Raw genomic sequence first — 13,112 nt, forward strand, 5'->3', positions numbered from 1 at the left:
ACGTCCTGATTACACACACACACACACACCCGTCATGTATCCATTGGAGCATCCCCCAAAACGCAGGAAATGCACAATCCCTCACCGATGGTCTGCAGAGAGTCGGCAGCTGTGGGGCACGATCGCGGTGTCCGGCAGAGCGGAGACGAGGAAGTGGGCGCCAGCGAGGAGCAGGCGCAGGTGCCGGTCGTAGAAGTCGTTTTCGCGCAGGGTGACGGGGCTGCAGTCGTGGCAGATGCGCACGGGGTCCACAAAGCACATGCGCTGCAGGGGAAGCCGCCGGCTGCAGCAGCTGCTGCAGTACACGCGCCCACACCGGCGGCAGTGGTGCTGCGTGCCGGGAACAGGGGGGGACGATGGGCGGGGTTGAAGAAAGAGCCACAAAGACAAAGTACAAGTCTGCTCAATTTGAAAGAACAACCCTTTGGCATAGGCGTGCACACAGGGGAAGGGGGAAGGGGGGGCGGCATGGACCCCATGAACATTAAAAAAAAAAAAAAAAAAAAAGCCTCAGTCGTGTCACTTACAGTCCACTGAAGTGGGGCCCGATTCAACCTGATCTCAATCAACCCATTCGTCTCAGAATCCCACTGTCTCAGGAACCGGGTTATTTCCACCACCTTCAAGATCCCTCCCCTCAACACTTGTGTTGTCACTGTTCCCCCCCCACCCACTTCCCCTCAACCACTGCTGTGTCTCCGCAGCAAAAACGAGAGGGGGGGTTAAGCTGCCCCAAAAAGTAACTGAAGGCATTCCCCAGCCTGTGCAGGGGCATACAATGCCTACAAGTTCCCCTGGTTTATCGCCGTTCTTGTCGTGCATTTCCGCCGGGAAATGGCATATCAAGGAGGAATACGGACCCATCATTTGTGCCCACTGGATGTCGAAACTGGAGGAAAGCGACAGAGAAGTTCAATCAGCATGAAAAATATGAAGGTCCTGCGAACAGTATCTTATCCTGGTAAGCATATCAGTTGCTTCTATGCTCGATGAAGGCTTTGAACGGCAAGCGTCTCAAGTGAAAGAAAAATGAACAAAATCGTGAGGTGCTAAAGCGCCTAACTGATGTGGCAGTTCTGTTTGTGAAAGGGGGCAGGCCATTCAGAGGGCACACACAGTGATGAAGCTGCCGAGCAAGGCCTGTTTTTTAGAGATTATTAATCTCTTAAGGAAATATGACCTCGCGCTGCGAGATCACCTAGAGTCAGGCCATAAAATGCCTCCTACACCAGTAACAGGACACAGAATGATATCTTTGAGTCACTGCATGCAGCCATGACGTCTTTAATTATTGAGCGCATAGAAGGGTAAAACAGCTCACTCATATGTGATGAAATAGGTGTATGTGGTCATCACAAGCAACTTTCTGTTATTGTGAGGCACTTCTGCAAAATTAATAGGCCGGAGGAAGTAATTGTTGCGCTCTAAAGGCTTACAAAGTTAGACATCGACTGTGTTTTACACGTTACAAGCAGTGCTTACTCGCCTCAATGTTTTGTGGCATTCCGTGAGCTGTCTTCTTTGACGGGGCTTCTATGTCTGGGCACATATCCGGTGTTCAAGCCAAGTGCAAAGAGCAGAACAACGAGCTCATGTATGCTCACTGCTATGCACACTGCTTGAACCTGGTGCTTGTGAATGAATGTTGGTCGCCAGCAAAAAACAGCGCTGTTTGATATCTTCGGCATTCGGCAAATTGCATACAACTCCAGTGAAAGCACTGCTGTGCGCCTTGCTGTATTCGAACGGCTTTGCCAAACTGAAGGCACAAAGCTAAAAACTTTGAGGGCATTGTCTACGACCAGGTGTGCACGTCGTGCTAAAGCCGTAAAAACCACTTGTAAAAGTTACCCTCAAACGGCAAGTGCCCTAACGAAAATTTTGAAGTCTACACAATACCCCGAGACGAGAGCATTGATTGACTGATTGTGGGGTTTAACGCAACAATGCCTCACACACGATTAACTCTTTCGGGACCGCTCCATAGGCCATCGATCCCATATGATCGATGGTTTCGCGAGCCTGCAGAATACAAATTTTCGCTCTATGGAACACCTAGCGACATCTGGGAGATAGTTTGAAAACTGGAGTTTTCTCTTTTGTGAAGTTTCTTTTTTTATCGCCAGGCGGCAACGTATCAGATATTTTATTCTGACGGGCAGTGGTTTCAAATGTAAACAAACATGGCGTCATACTCGCGCGAGCGCGATAAGAAATCCGCCTCGTCTCGTCTCGTCTCGCATATCTTCGCCTTCTACTGTGGATTTTAACGATGAGAGAGGCAGTGAAGAGTCGGAATGTGGCTTTAGAGATCGGATTTCAGCTCGAGTGAGGATTCGGGTGTTGATCAGCCTGGAACATCAAATCGCGCTCAAAGGTGGGTGTTGGTTTCGGTTTCAATTGGCTCTGGAGTAAATATGTGCGCTCGAAATATGTTCTGGCTGGTTTATATTTGTTCGCTAGGGTGTTAACTACCTATGGTGGTGATCTCCTGCCACCAGTGCAGAAACGGATGAAGTTTTCGCCGAGACGAGAGCCCGGCGTGTACCTGGGCGAAGACGTAGCCATCGCCTTAGTGCCAAAGAGATCGCAAACAAAACAAAAAACCAGTTACACCTAGCCGCATCAAACTTTTGCGATGAAGAAACAAAGCATTGTGTTAGATTTTGTATATCCTGAAATAATTTTATTATTTTTTAATATTTTTATATTTACACTTTTTTCTATCTTTTTCTGTAGTTTTTTTACGAAGTTCTTACTTTCAGATTTTTTCATGGTTCTATCGTCAGTGTTGAAGTAAAACTTGGTACTGTATGTCAAAGAACATATAATTAGCTGCATTTTGGTATATGCTAAGGCAGGATGGTGCCTTTGCTTTATGTAATAAAAAATTTGTACCGCGACCTCTCTTTTTCGTCACTTTTTCCGGCGGTCCCGAAAGAATTAAGCGAGCTGTAGTGGAGGGCTCCGGATTAACTTTCACCACCTGGGGATCTTTAACGTGCACCGAAATCTCGAACACTAGGGCGTTTTTGCTTTTGGCCTCCATCAGAAAAGTGGCTGCCGCAGCCAGGGAATCGAACCTCTGTACTCGTACTCAGGAACACAACGCCTTAGCCACTGAGCCACCGCGGCGGGTCTCGAGACAAGAGCACAAGGCAAGGGTCTCCTTTCACACTTGATGAGCTTTGAGCCCAAGCTGTTCTACAACTTATTTTAAAGGTTAGCAGAGCTGTTCAGGACAACATCGCTACTGCCTTTAATGAAGCCATGCACCTTCAACAAGCACTGCAAGAAATGAGCCATGATAGAGCAGTCTTTGCTATTATGTTTTCGGAGGCTTGTTCCATCTGCAGAGCAGATGAAATCAAGACCCCCACATCCGAAGGCCGCACGATATTGAAGTGAATGGCCCAAACTTGGGCGAATGAATGCTTGTTTGAGACAAAAGAGGAGCTTTCCAGTCGGCGTTTCCTTTCCCGTGCTAATGATTTCAATCATCCCAAGAGCCATCATCATTAGCACTGCATGTCCTTGCACAATGCAGGGTTAACTTTCTACGAGGCCGGATTGGGGGTGGGGGGAGGGGTGCACTGATGACAATTGGCCCCTCTCATGCGGGCCCCTGCACACACCAATGCCCTGTGGTAACCAATGCAGCTCCATTGTAGCCACGACAGATGTTTTCACCCAACAGAAACACCAAAAATATTGAAAAAATTTTCAAACTCCTTGCTACAGGCCAGCAGTAAAAACAGTTATCAGTGAGGCAACTGAATGCTGGCGTCCAAGTGGTATGATAAAACGGAACTGGCGGCACCACTACAATCACCCAGTCAGGTTGCATGGCAGTGGCTTAGGTCGGTGGCCGCCAATCGCCCAAACAAGATTCTGTGATGGCACAGGTAAATCGCCCGAATGTGGCTGGGGAGTCGCCACCACTCCATCTGCTTTCTTTAGGAGTTTGCAATAACATTGGCATCGTTGTTATCAGGACAAAGCAGTCTTTTTTAAATACTGACACGAACCATGCATTGGGCTTGTTTATGGTTTGTTTTTGCTGACCGGCTGTGTTATCTGTGCGTCAAGTGAAGCGCGTGTTCCATTGTTTATTCTTTATTGCTGCATGTGTTATCTCCTTTGATAGGGACACTGTTTCGAACTGATGTCACCAGCCTAGAATAGTCTTCTTTGATCTACAGTGTTCTCGATGCAATTCGACGATTCGAGAAACCTCGCGCCGAATAATAAATGCCCACAGAGCAGACGCCGCGGTATTTGATTCGACGACACTCACCTGCGCCCTACACTTTGTTGACTGCTGCTTCGCCACCTGTGTATTCTTTGAGTTGTTAGGGGAGCACAAGTTCACTCCAATAAACTCGTTTTTTCAGGACAACTGCATCACCTTTGGCTAAGTGACAATATAAACCAAACTTGCACTTTGCCTTCATGGCTTCTTCAAAGCCAAGCTGTTTGCTTTGCAGCGAAGTTGGCGCGGTAAATCAGCAGAGTGGAAAAATTTAAGACTGCAATCCATCCACTTTGTGCGCACCCAACTGCAGGCGAGCTTGACGTCACAGGCTCAAGTTACACCCACTGAGCCAGCACAGGTGCCAAACCCACTACCACTGCGCACGCGGCTTTCTTGTCTACGTGCGCACTCCGTGTAACAGTTAAAGCAAAGCACTAATTTCTGCTGCCGGGACCAACGTTCTTAGACTACTTCAGTTTCGCAGCTCCGCTTGAAAGGCAGCCAGAACGGCGGTCGCGTGAACTAGTGGCGCTGCTGTCGAATCTTGCTCCCTAGCCTTTGGCGCGGTCGCAGTGGTCGCAGCGCGGGGAGACTGGTCGCCGGGTTGTTTGTGTTGCTAGTGAGGACTGAGGACTGACTGACTGACTAACTGAGGACTGACGTCGGCTTAGGGACTCGCGCCGCTGTCGTCTGCTACACTCCGCTTGTGAGGGGCAGCAGTGCCTGCGCTAGAAATCGCCCGCTTTGATGCTTTAAGGCATCAAAAAGTGTGTTTCTAGTAATTCAGTTATTTTTGCCAGCTTCTGACACATCTGAATAACTTCAGTCTGTATCCCTCCCCCCAAGTTTGCAACACTTGAAGAGAGAGAGAGAACGACCTTCTTGAGAGCCTCGGTCAATAGATCGTTCATAACTCGTCCTTCCTTGCTTATTCGCAGGGTTCAGCGCTCAGAGCTCCTCGATAAGTATCCGAAATGCATAGGCTTCCTGAATTGTTTTTTAGATGCTCTTATGAAGTGTTCCCAACGCATTAGTTTTTCTGCACCATCACAAATGTCTTATTAGTACGTTTGAGAATGTTTGGTAGGCTCACGAAGATTGTGTGTATATTTTCTTAAGGCTGCATGGCCTGTATGGCTATTCTCTTTTTCACAAATTGGCTTTCGTTATGAATGCGTGCAAGAAGATGCATATCCGCTGCGTGCGTTGCCTATTCACATGCAAATACAAAGAGAAGGTTTGTGCTACGCCACCGCGATCGCGCCGCAGGCAACGTTGTCCAGAGTACTCAAAGGCAGCTTTTGTGCTCCGAATTTCTCTCGTAAACATCGTTATCATAACCAACTGACTCTCAACCCGACCAATTATGACATGATTACGGTGTTGAAGGCTTGATATGCACGCTAACAAACACAATAAATAGCATACGTCCATATATTAAAAGAATCGAAACCGATGAATATTTCCTAGCAGCTCTTTATCGTTTTCCAACCCTTCCAGGTGTAAATAATAAATCTTGGTCTACTCGGGATGACGTCCGATGGATTGAAGAGAATTACTCTTACTCTTTTGTCCTGGAATGATGACCCAGCCCACTAATCAGCTCCATTTTAAAGTTAAATAAAGTTTCCCCCTCCTCCCACTCCTCCTCTTCCACATCATCTTGAGTGCAGTTTTCCTATAACGCATATCTGAATATTGGGAAGATATGGCTGCGGAAAATGTAAAAAAATAGCCCCCCCCACCCCCAGGTCAATAGTGTTACTGTATCTACCGTGGACGTGACTTGTTTTGATCAATAAACCTCCATACTGGTTGGAAACCTGGTATAAAGCCAGCACGCGCCTGTACTTGCAGATGGTTATTTGGAACTCAATTTACATTTTTTGCGTGCTATAGCGCATGTCGGCATACTTTCATGTCATGACAACGTAAAGTGATGAGATGCAACACTTTCGAGCGTTAAGCAAGGTTTCAAAAAAAATCGCGCCAATCCACCCCATGAATGTGGTTGGAAAGCAAAGCTGTAAACGGCACCCATAACGATTACCCATGCGACGGCACTTAAATTCACTCACATCGCTCTACAAATGGTAAAACCAGAGAGAAGTGAAATGCACTTAACCACACCATTTATTACTTCAAAGAGATATTCTTGGTAAGGTTAAATCAATGCATGATGCATGAACAGTGTTTGGTTGAGTTGTATTGGTGTAGCAAGAGTGGAAACTTTTTTTATAAAATTAAAGTAAGCTCCAACCCGGTGTTAGACGATCTGACTTCTCCGTCTCTGCGCCGCGGACGGAGGCGACGAGATTTGCGGCAGAGAAGGAGGAGGAGGAAAAAATACTTGTGTTCAGATTTCTGAATGGCCCAGAGTGCAGCCCTGGGGAGTGATTCCTTCTTCTGTGGGGCCCATTTGCAGTCCGCGAGGCCTGTGTTTCGTCCACCCGCTGAAGCTGAGTAGGTAGAGAGGACCTGGACAGCAGAATCTCCCATTGCTCTTGTTGGGTACTTGACAGAAAGAGAGGAGGGTGCTCAGGGCTAAAGTCGCACACCCCTATTACGGGGCGAAGTGTTCCTACTTCTGAGCAAAGTTTACATTCCGCGCAGCGATTCGGTTGCATTAAGTGAAGACGCGTAGGCTGTGGGAAGGAGCCCGGATTGTATGAGCCGTAGGAGTTTGTTGTTCTCTGGAAAGGTCAGGGTAAGGCGAAGGTACGGTCTGTCTCAGAAGGTGATAATGCTGGGTTATCTCCCTGAACGTGACAAGCGGGTGACTGTCCTCGTGCAGCTCCATAGCACAAGAGGTAAAAGCGCAGGCTTGTTGGGTGGGCGTATTTGTTGCCCTCCATTGAAGCGTGAGGGGGTGTCCAGATGAGCTGAATGGAACCGTTTTGGGAGTCGTTTCTGAGCACGCGCAGTGCAGGGCAGGACACCCAACCCGACTGGTAATTCGAGTAGGCTTGCTGGAAATCGGTGACTACCCTCCGAACCCCTGGTTGAGTGAGAGCCAAGGTGATGGCTGCCTCTACTGCTGCCGTCATTTCTTGGGTCCTAAGCGAGGTACACGCAAGGAGGTTGGTTCTGGAGGTAGCCACGATGATGGCGTATTGCTGCCCTTGATATGTGGAGGCATCCGTGTAGATAACTGCATGATCCCCACCGAGGATGGTGTTTAGCGCTTGAGCCTGTGCTTTTCGGTGACCCTCGTCATGTGAGGGGTTCATATTTCGTAGCAAAGGGAGCATCTCTAGTTTTAGTCACCAAGAGTCTGGGAGTATGTCAAGCGGAGTGACATTCTGGGCTGCCCAGCCAATCTGATGAAGCACGCGGTTGCCCACTGCAGTTCTGAGTCGGACCTTCTGGTTAGAAAGATGGCCTTCTATCAGCTCTTCCACCGGGTTGTGGAGCTCCGTGCTAAGCAGCCTCTGTGTGGACGCACTCACGAGAATACCAATGGCCTGCTCGACCGCCTTTCTAATCATTATATAAAGCATCTCTATGTCTTCCTTGTCGAGAAGAAGACATGGGGTTGACGTAAGTGACTCTCCAGAGGACAAAAGCTTCAATTAATTGAAAGGTACCGGATTCCTTTAGGCCTCGCTTTTTGGTGGCAACTCGCCTGATCATGTGTATAGTTTGATTAATGCTGTTTTTGAGGCGCTGCAAGGAAACGTCCCTCTTGGTGTTAGCCTCGAGATGTAGGCCCAGGATCTTGATGCTGGGGCTTGGAGTGATGGCCTGGCCTTCAAGGAGTATTTGAATGTATTCCTTGATTTGGCGTGAGGGGGACGAGAAGGAGTTGTGATTTTTTACATGAACACTGGATGCCACAGGCTTTAGCACATTGGCGTACTAGAAGTGAGACGCCATGCATTGGTGTGAGCTTCCTTTAATTTTTGTAACTCTTAGCACATGAGCAAGGTGCGCACAGGGCCGCTAGACGGGCGTGAGTGGTCGCGTGACGCTTTCACGTGGCATTCAGCGAGAACGCAGAGGGTAAACCCGTAGATGTGCTTGGTGAGGACACCATCTGTCTTCCCTGTCTTCGCGTGGGCTCGTAGCTAAATCGGTAAGACAACGGGCTCTCGCTTTGTTGGTCTATTAGTTCCAGGTTCGATTCCCGGCGGTGCCAGTAAATTCTTTTATTTGTTCGCTGGAGTTTTCTGGTGACACCAACGGTCGCGAAAGAACCCTTGGGGGGTAGAGGTAAAAAGCTTTGCTTTAAAACTGTTCTACCTTGCATATGATTACCGGGAATCGCAATACCTTGTGCCAAAGCCGACAGCCCCAAAGGCCTGGAATTTGTTTTGGTCTTGTATTTTCGTTGTTGTTGGTTACTAGAACTTGGCTGTTTTCTTTTTTAGAAAGATTGATCAATACAGAAGCTGACGCCTAGCTCCGACTCTTCGTGCTACGCACAGGACCGGCTTCGCAAGGAATGGGACGACGCCGACAATGTTTTAGCGGTATCCAAAAGTATACTTAAACTCACGCCCTGAGCTAGTTTGTGATTTTAAGTCTATTCTTATGATAAAAAGTTACGCACTCGTAAAATCTGGTGCGCACAAGCATCAGACGTCAACTGAGCGCAAAGAAATAGCGGGGAGAGCGAGCCCGAGTGAAGCAGACGACATATGCGAGAATCCCTAAGCTGCTGTCACGGAGACGCGCTTCGCAGCGCCGCCCGTGGTCCGGCTCACCGCCAATACTGACAGCTTCCCCCGAGCAACTCAGTTCGCATCACTCTGACTTGCCTCAGAGGCATCTGACTGAACTTCGCTCATACAAGGCAGGGTGTCTTTGAGAACCGTCATTGATCCTTTACACAGTAGTAAAGAAGATGGAGAAAACCGTTTCCCAGAAACTGAACAAGTCTCTTGTGTTTGGTGACCTTTTTTGGAAAGTGATAGATGAGTTGGAAAAGGCTTCTCTGCCTGCTTTGGGATGTGATGAGCACTGCCAGGAAGTTAGTGCCATGGTCATTAAGTTTTATGTTGTCATGCGAATGCACTTCTTTTAAAGAAAGAAAAACAGTGAAATGCTGGTCACTCAGCAAGTACAGCAAGCAAGGAAAAAGGCAAAGCTACTTTAAGCTATCTTCTTGGACTAGTGCTTCATACTCAATGATCAATATTCCTGTCGTGGATCTGTTTTGTTTTATTCAAGTTGCGTGCTCAATAAAAATATTCCTGCCGTGAATCTGTTTTGTTTTATTCACTTGATAAGAAGCGTACTCAGTAAAAGCTTATAAGCTTTAACGTGATTTTTGGGTGCTGGCACTGAAATAGCGAGTGTTCAGCTACAGATACATGCAACAACGTTGCACTGCGTGGCGCTCGATTCTGGGAAGGAAGGTGGAAATCCGTACGAAAGTGCGCCAGTCAGCCTGCCACCTAATGCATCGAAAAGAAAGTAAAACAATGAGTGGGAGAAGTGAACGTATACAACGGTCAACCCCACATAATAATACACTCAGTTTTGTGAATATTCGGTTCCCGAGCCTTACCTCGCCTCGTAATCCTGTTAGATCATGCGAAAAAAGCGCTCACATTAACCACAACGCAAACGCATATTAGACGCACGCATTTGCAAATTTTGTAAGTTATGTTTCGACGGTGAACGCCCGCTGAGCGGTTATTTTAGTCGCAAACGATCTCCCCGACGCAAGAAAAAGCAATGGAAACTAATAAGACAGTTGCCAGTCAGCGCCCGTCTTGTGCACTCTTTTCTGTACTTTGTCTGTTTGCGATCTAACGCTTCCACATGGACACCCATTTGATAAATACAAAGGTGCGTCTTGAGTTGTGCGACCTGAGAAGGGCGGGAGCTATCAGATGCACTCCGCACGCACTGGGGTACGTCGGCGCTTTCCCATTCTAACAGACGACGCGCGAGCTATGAAGCAAGACTCGACGGCAGCGCCGTTAGTTCCGGCGATGACCGTTCCAGCCACGCCGAACACAGGGCGCGTATGGGAAGCCGCGAAACTGAAGTAATCTAAGAACGTTGGCCGGGACTACCCCCATATGACAATACAGAGTGTTACGACGATAATTGGAACGCTTTAAAATTTTTTTTCCTGAGCAAACAGCTGCTCGGTTCACGCTGAAACTTCACACGAGAGTCGCATTTTTGTTTGACAGTGGGAACAACGGTACTTACCTGTTTACTCTGAAAATAAATACAAACGATTTTCGCCTATGGAAAGCTGACCTTGGGACAACGGCGCCACCTGTGATTGATTGATTGATGGATTGTGGGACTTAACGCGCCGACGCAACGCAGGCGATGAGGCGCGCCGTGGTGGAGGGCTCCGGATTAATTTTGACCACCTGGGGATCTTTAACGTGCGCCGAAATCTCGTACACACGGGCATTTTTGCTTTTCGCCTCCATCAGAAAAGCGGCCGCCGCGGCCGGTAATCGAACCCACGACCTCGTGCTCAGCAGCGCAACGCCTTAGCCACTGAGCCACCGCGGCGGGTGGCGCCACCTGTGGGTGTGCGCGAAATGGATGATGGGGTTCACAGTAGGAAGGAGCCAAATGAGGTAGCAGCAATCAGAAAATCTGTTTCGTCCCTAGTTTACGGTGATCCCAAATAGTTGCATAACAGCTGATACTAATCAAAATATTCTCACAGTTCAATGCCAATAAACGTTGGATTGGTTACCTCACCTGCTTTCACATTTTCTGGTCACCTGCTACCTCATTTGGCTTCTTCCGACCATTACAGTGTACTACCGTGGAAGGAGTCGAATGAGGTAGCAGACGATCAGAAAACCTGGTTTCACAGGTTCCAACTGTCAGCTACCCCATTTGGCTCCTTGCTGCCATGGAAGGAGCATGAATACTGCTTGTTCGTTTCACTCTGCATAAACCAGGTGGCACCATCGTTCCAAGATCAGCTTGCACTGGCTCGCACGTCCAAAACCGCCGCAATTTTCCCCTAGGCGAAAATCGTTTTTATCTATTTTTGAGAATAAATAGGTAAGTATCACCGTCGTCCCCAGTGTTGAACAAAATATACCACAAAATGCGACCTTCGTGTGAAGTCTGAGCACAAATTATCATTACACATTATTACTAGAGCGCATAACAACTGCAGAAGTTCACATTAGTTTGAAAGAAAACCATTCATTTCTGAAAGCCAAATTCAGACACTAAAAAAATGTTTTGCCATAACCTGTTGCAGCTGCCTCTGTTAGGGACGGTCAAGTCGTCACTAGAGCAGATAATGCCTGCAAAAGATGGCTTTTGTTTTGCCGCCTACACAGCCACTTTGGCATTGCAGTGTTGGTAGAACAGGAATTCCCGCACTCATTAAACAGTAGCAAGAAAGCTTCAGTATAGCCTTGTCACAGCTCATATAATATGCGTGCAAGGAATTTCAGCAGACGGCAGGTTGCAGTTTTCTTCTCACTGAAACTATCTAATCACCATGCGTGTTCAAATGTCGCATTAAAACTCGCCACGAAATTCGCAAAGCCACGTGGAGGCAGATTTCCAACATCTCGAATTAATTTCCAAGCAATTTGCAGCTACCAAAAAATTCCACATGGATTTCACGATAATCACTGTTATCGTGAGACGATCACAAAACAAAAAAAAATGTTCCAGAATGGACAAGTTTAAAACAATTACGCGACAAGAACATTAGCGTTGATGAACTGTGCCCAACCGGCAATCAAAGGCGCCGATAAGAACTCCCTCTTTCTAACGGTCTCTGGAATTACTAGCAAACTAAAAATCAGCTGGCAGCAGTGACACAACGTAAGTCAAGTCAGGAAACGCAAACATAGCCTGCCGCACTTACCCGCCGTGTTATGAAGTCGAACTTGGAGCGACATCGGCCGCAATCAGCAGTCTGCAAGAACAAGAACAGCGAAACCGGGTATTGGTTAAGCGGTGCAAAATACACAGCGCGAAACTAGTGAAACGGGTTGAAAAAGAAAAAAACTATAGCAGGGAAAACGGCAAGGTACTAGCAGCTGTCGTTATCGCACGCGTTGGTCGCCACCGCAAGCAATACCGCTAGCATGCAGCTGTATCGCGTACACGCACGCACATGCATAAGTCGCGCACTTTACACCCATTTTACCGGGTCGTTATGGCACGCTTACACGTTCAAGGTCACGTGATCAATCTTTTTTAGCGCTTGACCTAGTCCGTGCAGCCACGCGCAACAGGTTCAAATCTCCGTCCCAAATCAAAAGACGCAATACCGTATTCGCTCGGAAATTAGACAAAAAACCGAGACCGCCCGTGTCACGGGCTTTCCACAAACGGCGAGAAGTCGTCGCGAGCGGGAAACGCCGGAGAATTCGCTCAAGACTATCGCGTTTCGCACTTGTGCAAAGGCGTCCGTCCGCGCGCGCGCTACTACACTTGCCTCGCGGTCGGGTGTCCACGGCGGCTCGTCCAAGTGAAAGGGGCTGAGCTCGTCGCTTCCCACTGCGACGATACGCAGGCCGCTTTTGGATTTGACCAGCTTCTTGTGCACGGCTGTCATGTTGCCACTCGGTTGCGGGCAGCACCACGCACGTTTACTTCACGCCGCAAAACATGCTGCGGGCACGCACGGACAACAACACACACCCCTTTTCCGCCAGCTCCCTCGATGAAGCCAGAAAAACGCAAAACAAGCGTAACGCGACACTTTTTGGCAGCACATTGAGGGCGCGCTTAACGTGCTTATATAGTGCATCAAAAAAAGGTTATTTTTAGTAATAGTTAAAACTAAAACGCTATAAACAAATAAATACCTATAAATATTACAAGAAATATTCATGTTATGATTTTATCAATCTAGTGGTTTGTCGCAATGCGTCATCCCTGGGAGTTTTGTCGAGCA

General features: G+C 47.9%; 1 protein-coding gene and 1 pseudogene across 4 annotated transcripts in view; one reads left to right on the forward strand and one right to left on the reverse strand.

Annotated features, from left to right (window-relative positions):
- The window catches only part of LOC144147361 (zinc finger FYVE domain-containing protein 21-like), a 99,040-nt gene extending 86,132 nt beyond the window's left edge, over positions 1–12,908 (reverse strand). Inside the window, exons 1-3 of one of the 4 annotated variants that reach the window (XM_077679472.1) lie at positions 12,651–12,903; positions 12,075–12,125; positions 86–330 (exon numbers count right to left, since the gene is read on the reverse strand). In XM_077679472.1, coding sequence (XP_077535598.1) covers positions 86–330; positions 12,075–12,125; positions 12,651–12,770 — 416 coding nt within the window. In that variant the 5' untranslated portion in view covers positions 12,771–12,903. Of the gene's footprint in view, positions 1–85; positions 331–12,074; positions 12,126–12,650 lie in introns of all 4 variants that reach the window. The other 3 variants (XM_077679475.1, XM_077679471.1, XM_077679474.1) reach the window with 3 other exon arrangements.
- On the forward strand, positions 357–1,959 carry LOC144144863 (zinc finger MYM-type protein 1-like; annotated as a pseudogene).
- Positions 12,909–13,112: the final 204 nt, after the last annotated feature.

The sequence above is a fragment of the Haemaphysalis longicornis genome, unplaced genomic scaffold (assembly GCF_048455015.1).
Source record: "Haemaphysalis longicornis isolate Haplotype H1 unplaced genomic scaffold, Haemaphysalis longicornis Haplotype H1 scaffold_7, whole genome shotgun sequence".
Classification (NCBI taxonomy): domain Eukaryota; kingdom Metazoa; phylum Arthropoda; class Arachnida; order Ixodida; family Ixodidae; genus Haemaphysalis; species Haemaphysalis longicornis.